The 12,797-nt window shown below is 37.7% G+C and overlaps 1 protein-coding gene across 1 annotated transcript in view; it reads left to right on the forward strand.

Moving 5' to 3' along the window:
* The window catches only part of LOC126263113 (lysosomal acid glucosylceramidase-like), a 135,035-nt gene that overhangs the window by 77,681 nt on the left and 44,557 nt on the right, over nt 1-12,797 (forward strand). Inside the window, exons 3-4 of the mRNA XM_049960121.1 lie at nt 4,747-4,950; nt 10,202-10,328. Coding sequence (XP_049816078.1) covers nt 4,747-4,950; nt 10,202-10,328 — 331 coding nt within the window. The remainder of the gene's footprint in view (nt 1-4,746; nt 4,951-10,201; nt 10,329-12,797) is intronic.

Here is a 12,797-nt window from a genome sequence, read left to right on the forward strand (position 1 = left end):
TACAAACACCAAATCTGACCTCAAACACCAGGTCTGTTTCCAGTTGAGGACAAATGGGGCATCATCGGACAACAGTTCCAGCATCATCCACAACCAGCATTAACTGCCCCTGTATTGACTGACCAAGAAGAACAGGCATGGAGATCCATCCCACAAACTGACATACAGTACCTGTACAACACAATGCATGCAAATTTACATTCTTACATTCAACATTCTGGCAGTTATACAGATTTGCAATGGCTTACCTCACACTTACATTATCATATGATCTTACAAATTAAACCCATGCTAATAACCTAAATATGTTACCCAGACAAATGTATCTCTGAAATTTCATTGCTCTACATAATTATTTTCTGGTGTAGCATTTTTTTTTTAATCACAAGATGCTTCATTAATCTGAAGTCCTCAAAAGCCAAATAATATCCTTGCACAGGTATTATGAAACTTAATATCCATGAACATGTAATATGTGACACTGTATGACATAACTACTCATACAAATGCTGTAGAGCTAATTATAAGAACTGTAAAGAATGTAAGCAATTGGATATTATTTAACAAGAGCCATTGTTCAATCACTGAGGACATCCATGCAACAGATATTATACCATGGATGAATCAATAAATCAAATCAAATTAAACCTGTTAGCCAGTAAGAATATTTGAAACTTTCATTTCAAGGCAGTTTATTTGGGGAAGTAATGTGTTTGAACCAGTTGTAGTTACAATTTGTTTGGCTGATACATTCCTTTTGTTGTCTTTTAGTTTAGTTATCGTATTAGTTTAGATATCGTGTTTTAAAACTGAAATACTCGTTTCTTTCTTGGACACTTATCTCTTCTTTTTTACATATAATTGTTCATAGCAATTTTAATTAATTGTTTTAAATACCGCCGGCCAGAGTGGCCAAGCAGTTCTAGGCACTACAGTCTGGAACCGTGCAATCACTACGGTCGCAGGTTTGAATCCTGCATGGGGCAAGGATGTGTGTGATGTCCTTAGGTTTAAGTAGTTCTAAGTTCTAGGGGACTGATGACCTCAGGAGTTAAGTCCCATAGTGCTCAGAGCCATTTGAACCATTTTTTTAAATACCTAAATGGTTTTAGAGCTTTTGTCTTTTTAATCTCTTCAATTCATTAAAACAAAAATTTCATCATAAAGTTTTATAAGATTAAACAATAAACCTTAAATGTTCTGTAATAGGCTTTTACTTCAAAAATTTCTCTAAAATGCTATTTTTATGGGTTGGTTACCATTAGATTTCCCATGATATGGCTCCCATCACACGCTTAACCTTATGGTCTACAGATACCATATATGGCCCTGCATGGAGAGCTCTCATACATCAGTAACATGGCAAAAATTGCAAATCTACAGTTTTCCAAAGTACGTTTGCTTTGTGGGACAATATCTCACTTGAAGCAAAGGATATTGTGTTATCACAAACTGAACTCACATTTTGCTGCAACACACAGACAGACCTTTTAATTCAGTATTACTTTGGAGAAAGACAGAACTTATAGTCATTAATAACTAGGAGCAAGCATATTCACACCCATTTGTTGTGATATCTCTAAACTATTTTGTCACTTCTCACTTTTCTCCTACAACAGAAAATGCCAAATGGCTCTGTGTTCTAAAGGCTCCCTGTAGTGGTTGACCTTCAGCTGGCGGTGTTTTTCATGTGTTTACAACTGATGTCAAAAACTACTAAAATATGAATGCAGGAAGTATTCACTGACAATGAGTATTCACTAAGTACTTAACTGATAGAGTATAGTTTCTGTGAGATTTGTACAAATTATTTTGCTGTTGAACAGAAAGATCAGACACATGAGAATGCTTTCTGTATTGACATGTGTCTGAATCTTCCTGTTTGTCAGCAAGATAATTTGTACACATCTTTTAAAAACTGTACTCTCTCAGTCAAGGATTACTGGTATTACAATCTACTATAAAATCATGACATTAGTATGTGTAGCAATTAACATATACAATTTTCAATAATTTTGAAGCCTGCCTCTCCCCTTTTGCTCAGATCCTGAGTACATTTACAGCTTCTTGTATAGGCCTATATCATGTTTTTGTGTTCCATATGTGATGTATAAAAAGCTTCTGACTTTACAGAATGACAAGAGCAGAGAAATTGCAGACTTTTTGTAAATGCTACAGACCATTTGTGTAAGCTCTGTCTGCCCTCATCCTGAACGTCTAATATCTTCAGTTTGCCGTAATGATCAGATAATGATGAGTGCAATATCCATGTAGAAGTTATTGTTAAATACTGTGTTTATTTTTCTGTGCTGTACTAGGGCTATTTGTGCTAGAGTTGGTTACGAAGTAGCTTCTGGTCAGTCTCTGGCATTATTAAGTATTATTGGGGGAGGACACATACTGTCTACACACGGTTAAAAAAATGGCTCTGAGCACTATGGGACTTAACATCTGCGGTCATCAGTCCCCTAGAACTTAGAACTACTTAAACCTAACTAACCTAAGGACATCACACACATCCGTGCCCGAGGCAGGATTCGAATCTGCGACCGTAGTGGTGACGCGGTTCCAGTCTGAAGCACCTAGAACCGCACGGCCACACCGGCCAGCCACTGAGGTTAGATGCACAGTATAAAACACAAGATAGAAGACCTGTCTACCTTCATCCTCACAACAGAGGATTCTTCTCATCCTGGGGCCCGAGTGACTTGCCCTTCCTTCTTTTTTTGCAAATTATCTCTCTCTCCTTCCTCAAGAAGGAATTAATAGTTCCAAGAGGTATGTTGGTGTCATCACTTTCACTGTTATATGTGTCAGTCAGAAGTACTAAACATTTTGCCTTGTAACGCTAAGCAGTGACCAACAGTTCTGTCTCATTGTTTTGTTAGTCTAGTTTACTCAACTTTGATTTTCCTTTGATACAAATATCTATATCTTAGTTCAATGTACACTCTTAAGAAAAAAACACCCTGAAGAAATTATGCAAATTTGTCACAAACTGATATTCATACAGACATCTATGAAAAATGCAAAATTGGCAGCCAGTGGATGAATGTCTGATGATTCAGTGCAATTTCATCTGTCAGCTGGCAAGGATAGTAAATAGAGGACATGTCAGTACCAGAGCCTAAAGTCTTTGTGAATTTCATTCCACATACTCAGTTGGACAGTAACTATGCATCGCAGATAGGTTTATGAACAATACACACAGATGTCAACATATGAGAGAGGATGTGTAGGTGGGCTCAAAGAAGCTGATTGTAGTAGTCAGTGAATCACTCAATATTTGAATAGAAAATAGGTGAACCACGGCTGAACATAGCATCAAGATGGATGCAGTTGACCTAGAAACACGACAAAATGTGAGGACCGAGCAATCGTCAGAGAGGTACTTATGAGCTAGGTTCTTTGCTATCATCAATCTGATGTGTGACAGGTGCTTCAGGGACCACAAGGACCAAAGGTAGCTCACGGAAAGGAGGCTGAGCTCATGCTTCCTCTTGTGCTGTACACCAACAAGCCAATTTGCAGTGGTGTTGGGCACATTAAGCCTGAAATCTCACTGACTTGAGTAGAGTTGTCTTCAGTGATAAGTCTCACTTCAAATTGGGGCCCTATGACTACCGACAATGTGTTTGGAGATGCCCTGGACAGCAGTGGGATACCTACCTGACTGTCACCCACAATATGACCTAACGACCAAGAGCGATGATCTGAGGTGTCATTTCATTTCATAGCAGGACCTCTTTGGTTGTCACCCCCAGCACTCTTAAGGCACAGCATGAATGATATTCCATGCCCCATTTTGTTGCCCCTCATGGCAAGCCTTCCTGGGCTTACATCACAGTGAGATATGCCCACCTGCGCATGGCGAGAGTTCCTACTGTTTGTCTTTGTACTTACCAAACCCTACCTTAGCCAAGAAGGTCTCTGGGTCTCTCACCAACTGAGAACATTTGGAGCAGTATGGGCAGGGCCCTCCAAGCAGCTCGGGATTTTGATGATCTAACTTACTAATTTGACCAAATTTGGCACAATATCCCCCAGGAGGACATCCAACAACTCTATCAATCCATGCCAAGCCGAATAACTGCTTGCATAAGGGCCAGAGTGGACCAACGTGTACTGACTTGCTCAATTTGTTTTCTTTCTGTTGAATAAATCATTCAGCTATTCTGAAATTGTAATTATTTGTTTGTCTGCTCATGTACATCACTTCTACCAATTTCCCCATCAGATAATTTGTTTGTGGTGCACATTAGTCCACTTGTCTAAAGTTGAAACTATGAAATTTTTGTCTGAAATTTTATTAAAAGAATGGAAAAGATATTTTAGCTATTCTTAAGTGTTTGCTATTTTCATAAGTTTTTCTTTTATTCTGAGGAACCAGATCTCTTAATTATTATGGAACTGAAATATAATTTCTCAAGCAGTTAAAATTTATTTGGAAGGAAAGATGCAGTGAAAAAAGGTAGCTGATTCAATTCTTTTGTGGTTTACACAGCTATAAATAAATGCAATTGTAAAGTTTATTTCATTATTATGAATTTGTCCATAATTTCAATATTTAGTTCATTTTCATATTATACATAAAGCAATAAATATATTTAGTAAAAAAAGTTTTTCCTGCTCTGACAGTATAACATTCTGAATGATGTGTCACTCTGTATTGTCTGTGCTTCAATTCACTCCAATGCTGCAAGTTGTGTTTTGTCTTATAATAGATAATTTTGTGTTCATTTTCAGTGATAGTGGCAGCAGACCAACAATGTGTACCGAAATACTATGGTGACAACAAGATTGTCTGTGTCTGCAATGCGACATACTGTGATACCGTTGATAAACCAGCACCTGTTCCTTCAGGCCAATATTTGCTCTACACTTCAACTGAAGACGGCTTACGATTCAACAAGAGCACTGGTTCATTTACTTCTTCCAGAAATATTTTTCGTAAGTAAATGCAAATTGCTAAATAATTTTTCTGCAACATCTTATGAGACTATATGGGTATTATGATGCTGTTGTTATTAATAGCCAATAACAGTCTTTTACTCCAATCCTGGTACTGTTGGGACAATCAGATGAATACTTTAATTCCTTTGTTGTCATAAACATATTTTTAAGGATTCTCATGACATAAGGATGACGTAGAAGATGAGGAGGATGAGAGAGAGAGAGAGAGATTTTGAGCTACTATTAATCCTCTGCCACACTACTGTTTCCTACAAGAGCAAAGATATTTCAAAAGTCATTTAACTGATCTTCCTTTCATTTATTGCTTATAGATTCATTGGAATCAAATGTAATGACATGGATGAAAAATTATCTTCTTTTTATGCATTTTCTCCAGTGAACAGATGTCATTTCTATCTTCTATCAATGAACAAATTATGGATCTACTATTCAGTTCCAATTTTGATGATGAAAAAATAAGATTTAAGTTTAATTCCTGTTTATAGTGTGGGAATTAGAGATGGAGCGTAATTTCAAATATGACAAAGAAGAGAAAGGAAATCAGCCATGTCCATTTCAAAGAAACAGTAACTGCATTTCTCTTAAGCAATTTAGTGAAACCATTAAAAAAGTAAGCCTGCATGGCACAATAAAAGCATATACTGAAATGACAAAGTTGTGGGATACCTCCTAATATCATGTCACATCTCCTCTTGCCCAGCACAGTGCAGCAACTTGACATGGCATGGACTCCACAAGTTGCTGGAAGCCCCTGCAAAATATAGGGCCAAGCTGGCTTTATAGTTGTCCATAACTGCAGATGCCAGTGCAGGATTTTATGCACAAACTGACCTCTTGATTATGTCCCATATCGGGCAATATGGGTAGCCAAACCAGTCACTCAAACTGTCCGCAATGTTCTTCAAACCAATTGCAAACAATTGTGGCCCAGTGACATGGCGCATTGTCATTTATAAAAAGTTCATCGTTGTTTGGGAACATGAAGTCCATGAATGATTGCAAATGGTCTCCAAGCAGCTGAAGATGACCATCACCAGTCAGTGATCAGTTCAGTTGGATCAGAGGCCCCAGTCCATTCCATGTAAACACAGCCCACACCGTTATGGAGACAATACCAGCTTGACAACTTGGGTCCATGGCTTTGTGGAGTGTGCTCCACCCTTGAACCTTACAAGCAGCTTTCACCAATTGAAATTGGGACTCATCTGACCTGGCCACAGTTTTAGAGTCATCTATTGTCCAACTGATATGGTCACAAGGCTGGAGACACTGCAAGTGATGGCATGGTGTTAGCAAAGGCACTTGCATTGCTTGTTTGCTAACATAGCCCATTAATACCAAATTTTGGCACACTGTCCTAACAGATACATTCATCGTACATCCAACATTGATTTCTGTGGTTATTTCAGACATCATTGCTTGTCTCTTAGCAGTGATAACTCTAAGCAAAAGCCACTGCTCTCAGTAGTTAAGTGAAGGCCATTGGCTACTGTGTAGTCCATGGTGAGAGGTATTACCTCAGATTTTGTATTCTCGGCACCCTCTTGGCACTGTGGATCTCAGAATATTGAATTCCCTAACAGTTTTCAAAATTTAATGCCCCATGCATTTAGCTCCAACTACCATTGTGAATTCAGAGTCTGTTAGTTCCTGTTGTGTGGTCATCACTTCAGAAATCTTTTTATGTATATCACTTGAACAAAATGACAGCTCCACCAATGCACTGCCCTTTTATATCATTTGTACCTGACATTACCACCTTCTGTGTATGTGCATATCACTATTCTATGACTTCTCACCTGAATGTAAGTCTCATTCCTCTCGAATGCCAATTGAGTGTGGTAATCATAGTACCATGTTCTCCAGTCATTGTCATTCATTAAATTGTTTACAGTGGTTATGCACAGATCAAGAGAATTCCACAGGATAGACTAGCAGGGAGAGCTGCATTGAACCAGTTTTTCTACTGAAAACCACAATACACACAAGGGTTCAAAATGGTTCAAATGGCTCTGAGCACTATACGACTTAACTTCTGATGTCATCAGTCCACACAAGGGTTGATTCAATAAATATTCCTCTTGTTCACCATAATACAACACACTCTAGTTATTTACTCAAATAAATGAATACTGGATAACACTGTGGAAACAGAAAAGGATCCATATATTAGGATTTTTTGGGATATCAAAATATAAAGCTTGTATCACGCCCATTCTGTTGCATATAAGCCAACTATCTGAATTTACAGAGGAGTTTTAAAGTCTTATACCTAATTCATATCACAGAGTAATGCAGCACCCTTCCCCTGGGGAAAGTTTGTCACACATATTAACCATATACACTGTGTTATTCCATTATGCATTTCAACTCAAGAGCACATTAGCATCTTTCTGCATGCAGTAGCTAACTTGGGCTTGTCAGCATGAATCACTCACACACACACACACACACACACACACACACACACACACACACACATGCACACACATTTGTCTGAAAAAACTGGAACCGCTCGGACAAACTGAATTCACTGTAAAAATCAGGGAATTCTGGAAGACTTAGGGAATATTGAGAGACACTAGGGGTAAGTGAACTGTTCATTGACAGAAAAAAATGTTCATAGTACCAGTAATTGTGTTACAGATCATTCTGAGATTCTGCTTTGGAAACAATCAGTTGTGGAGTCACATAAGGAAAGGTGAATGTGGTCAGTGAATTGTTGTTTGTTACTCAGTTGCAGTAACCTTTGGTGCACACATTGACCTCAGAAATGTGTGATATTGACCATAGGTTCTCAGGCTCCAGATCATTTTCCCATTGCATGATTGTGAGTACAGCATCGCTGTGAATTCGGCATTCATACAAAAGCAAAAGTGAGTTCCAAATTTGAGCAGGCATGTTTTGTAGATCAGCACCAAATATTTATGTTTCAGTTCTTTTTTACTGATTTTAGTGAAAAGTAGAACTTTGCTAACTTTCTCGCAGCATCATGTTTCAACTGTGACAAAAGCATGAAGAGTGTCTGGTTTCAAATATAATGTGTCATTGCTATTGAAGTCTATGATATTACACTCCAGCAACAACAGTTAGATGTGTATACCTGCAAGGATTTCTCATTTACTTCAGGTTATTACACAGTGGTATGGTATAGCATGGAAAATTATAGATGAAGATAATAAAGGAATTTCCAGGGTTGGAAAGACCTTATAACGTACAGAATTGTTGATAAAACATCATTAATCATTTGGTCTCTCTCCTGTTGCCTTTGAGACACCAGGTTTTGTCTGTGTTTGTGCCACCAGTCAGAGGTAATATTTTATTTTGCCAATGTTGGAGGCTATTACTCATCTTTCTAGTTCCTTGCCTCCTCCCAGTTTATCAGTGATTCTCTTCCATCCCTTCTTTTCATTAGTTTCTACATGGGTCTCTAAAAACATTCGTACAGGATTTCCATTGGTTCCTAGAGTCACATATGTACACATACAATGAACATAGGATTTGTCTGTTATTGTTACAGGTACTACAAGACTGCAGGGAATATGTAGCAGATAAAACACTAAGCAGGGTAAAATTGCACCCCACATTGTTTAATGACCCAATATCTGCTCATGCTAAAAGCCATTGTAAGAGCACAAGGAATGCAGTAGATGCTGTTACTGTCCTTGGCTCCAGAAAGTCTTGGGGATGGACAGGGTTATTGAAGAGAGCTGCTGTGAATCCTCTGGTGTACGATGATTTATATAGCTGTTTGATCGAAGGGTTTACAGCTGCATTGCTAAAATCAAGATCCCATGACAAGACAGGCATCACAGAAATTTTTTTTCTGTGCCATTGTAAAAACCCAAACAGCATTTTAGTTAAAAATATAAGCAAGCAGTAGTATAGACAGTGCAAATGAAGTTAAACATAAGAAACCAATTTTTTGTCAAGTCACAAGGGTGAGTACACCATGTCTGGGCAATTCAGTTAAAAGGAAACAGTACAGTACTTTCTGAGACTCTTGTGTAGTTTGTGTGGTTAGTGTAATGCTTCCTTGAATGATATGGAATGAATCTGGTTAATGGGAGGCCTTCATATCAGAGAGGAAGAGCTTAAAGTATTTTGAAAAGAACTAAAAGTCTCAGAAAACCTTAATTTTTGTAGTTCACTTCTCTCTCTCACTTAAATGCTGGAATGATTTTAATATCTCAAGACAAGTGCTAGCAGGAACTGTAAACTTATGCAGAGTGACAGTCTACACAATCATAAAATGTTTTAAGATCAAGCTGTATATCTTGAAAGAAGTCAATGATAATGACAATGTGTTAAGATTTTTGTTGTGTGCTAATGACAACACTCAAACAACTACAAATATTCTCAGTACATGAAGCCAATAAAATTAAATTATCTTTTCTCTCACTGGTTGATTGTGTCAAATAGTCAAAATTGTTATCTTCCAAATTATATGGCATGAACAGTTTTTCGCACTGTGGTTTTCCAAAGGTACACTTTTTCAACTGTATGCTTCAGCAAAGTTCTTTCATTTGTATTATCAGGAGAGCAATATAAGTGAATGAAGCTTATAACTAATTAGTTTCAAAAGATTATGGAAGAAGAAAAAACAGCTATTATGAAAAGTTCCTTTTTTTTATCCTTACCTATCTTTCTTCTCCTCAGATGACTTTGTCCTCCTGCCCTTCTTCTTCTTCTCCGTCTTTTATGTAGGTTTAAATATAGGTCAATATTTTTATTTTATAGCAATAACAATTTAAATCATACTCAGCAGACTACCATCATTATATCATGATGGTCCGCCCCGGTAGCTGAGTGGTCAGCGTGACAGACTGTCAATCCTAAGGGCCCGGGTTCGATTCCCGGCTGGATCGGAAATTTTCTCCGCCCAGGGACTGGGTGTTGTGTTGTCCTAATCATCATCATTTCATCCCCATCGACGCGCAGGTCGCCGAAGTGGCGTCAAATCGAAAGACCTGCACCAGGCGAACGGTCTACCCGACGGGAGGCCCTAGCCACACGACATTTCCATTTTTATATCATGATTATTTTTAGTTTTTTTTTAAATTCCATCTACTGTTGTTTCAGCTTAACTGTACTACAAAAAAAATCAACAGACCCCATGACATACATAAATTAATACTTTTGGCCATAATGTTCCGAATTTCATGGTGACTCCAAAGAAAAAAGTGTTACCTGTTTGTGATACAACTTATTCTTCTTTATTTTTTAGGTTTCAAGCTGACTGTTGATCCAACTACCACATATCAAACAATACATGGCTTTGGGACTGCATTCACTGACTCAGCTGGGATAAATGTAGCTTCTCTTTCCAATGGTTCTCAGATAAACCTCATGAGGTAATTGCTAATACATCTGCTGTTTCATAAATATTAATGATATTTAGATACAGAGTGTGTGAAATGCAACCTGTACTTCATAACTAACAATTCAGAAATAATCACACTGAAGATATATCAAGATTTATTCTTGAGTTATCTTATATCAACTACTGAAATAGAGGATTAGTCAACACCACAGCAATAAACTAACAGAATGACGTACCTTACAAAGAAGATAGTTTTTACCAAGTAACTCATATTCTCTCTAACATATTATTTTGGAACTTGGCACATATTTGAAGTGTGCCATAAAGTGTCGGTTATGTTCTTTTAGCTTCAAAAATTGTTCATTTATTTGTATCAATTCTTACTATGCTAAATTGATGTTTACACAGTATGTGTTCAAAAATAGTGAAATAATAAATCAGGAAATATAAAGTGAGCAAGCATTATAATGCAAAATTACATTAAATTAGTTGCATGTTTATTCTTAAATTACATTTTCTGGCAAATGTGTGATTGCAGTCTTTCTCAGCGTATTCCACTGATGAATTCTTCTCTGGTTATCAGCCGAGTGGTGGCGTTGTCTTGTCACAATGTTTCAATGAGTTTCGTACCCATCATCTTCTGGCGAAGTCCAGAAGATGATGGGTACAAAACTCATTGAAATGTTGTGACAAGACAACGGCACAACTCGGCTGATAACCCGAGAAGAATTCATCAGATTTTCTGGCAGTCTATCAAAGGTACTCAGTGTAATGGGTGTTTCAAAAATAATATAATTAATTGAAAGTTAAGCAATATTTATCAGCTTTTATGTAGATCGATAAATGATATATGAAAAGAAGCAACACCTCAGAACAGCTCCTCAGACAATGTTGAGTGTGAACACCATTTGCAACATGAATGGTGTCAGAACAGGTGAATGTAGAGGCCAGGCAAAAATAGTCAGTTAATCTGCCCTCGTGCAATTTGGGTAAAACATCATTTAACCTTTCTCATACACCATTAATCAGTGTAGAGGCACAACATTTTATTGCCTAGTAAAGTTGTCTACTTCATCCTAAATCTGAGGAAAGAGCTGTATGAAATGTGTTCAAAAAGTATCAAACCTTCTTTCTCTCATAAATGAATAAGGCACAGGTGAATTTCTGTGGTGGGGGCGATTCATACACAGCCATGAATTTTTTCACACCAGCAGAAAGCATCAGTACTGCCAGTCAGCCTACCAGTGAGGATGTATAATAAGTGCCCATTAGTTTCTAGTAAATTTAGTAGAAATATTGCATCACATTTCGACAAAAACTTGACAATACCCAAATGGAAGCCATTCACAAGATTCAAAAGGATTTCAGGGACAATGCCATGAAGAATTCATGGGCAGATGAGTGGTAAAACAGCTTAAAATGGTTTTATGTCAGTGGACAGTGAACTATGTTTAGGCAAATCCTCAACAAGCTGAAATGACATTGTAGACTTAGGTCATGGAAGATCGTTCTATCACAGTACAAGAACTTTTTGATTAGGTAGGGGTAAGCAGGATCAGTACATTCAGTTTTGACCAACAATTTATGTATGAGGAGACTATCCACAAACTTCACACTGAAACAGCAGATAATGGAGCAGAAGCAATGCCATCTGGAAACCACACAATATATGCTGGACAATGCAAAAAGTAACCCCAACTTTCTAAACATCATGAACACAGACAGTGAGCTCTGTGTTTATGGGTTGATCCAGAAACCATGATGTGTGTCAACATAGGTGAAACACCCAACATTCATGAGGTCAAAAAACACACAGCAGGTCCACAGCAATGTTGAGGTCAAGTTGGCCATTTTCGTAGACTCTCGTGGGGTGCTGCATCATAAGTACAAAACACAAGACCAAACATTCACAAAGGAATGTTCCAGGAGGCCCCAGGCACCTTCATGATGCTGTATGTTGAAAATGACTGGATCTGTGAACAGCAAGAACTTGAGTGCTCCATCATGATAACACACCTGCCCATTCTTGGTCTCTGATTCTGAACTTCCTCACCAAACACAATATTCTTGTGGTTATTCAAGCTCCCTACTCTCCAGACTTGACTCTATGAGACTTTTTGTTATTGTCTCAGCTGAAATGTCCCTGAAAGGAATACAGTTTGAGCCAAGAGAAGACATCATGCAGATGCAGCAGTCCAGCTGATCACCATTCCAAAATACACATTCCAGAAGCGTTTCTGATGATGAAATGGCCAAACTGTTTTGCTATTTACTTGATTCATGTCTGAAGGAAGGTAGTTTTCTGGGTAGAATGAAAATAGTTAGAATCTTGCCAGTTGGCCTGCTACTCTTTTTCTCAAAAGTTCTCAAAAAAATAATGTATGTTAAATGTATGTCATATTTTGAAAGAAGTGACATCATTAATGGTAGTTAGTTTAGATTATTTCACAAAATAAAATTGACATTAACAGCTGCATTTGAATGTGTAATCTCAGTTGGG

The sequence above is a fragment of the Schistocerca nitens genome, chromosome 6 (assembly GCF_023898315.1).
Source record: "Schistocerca nitens isolate TAMUIC-IGC-003100 chromosome 6, iqSchNite1.1, whole genome shotgun sequence".
NCBI lineage: Eukaryota > Metazoa > Arthropoda > Insecta > Orthoptera > Acrididae > Schistocerca > Schistocerca nitens.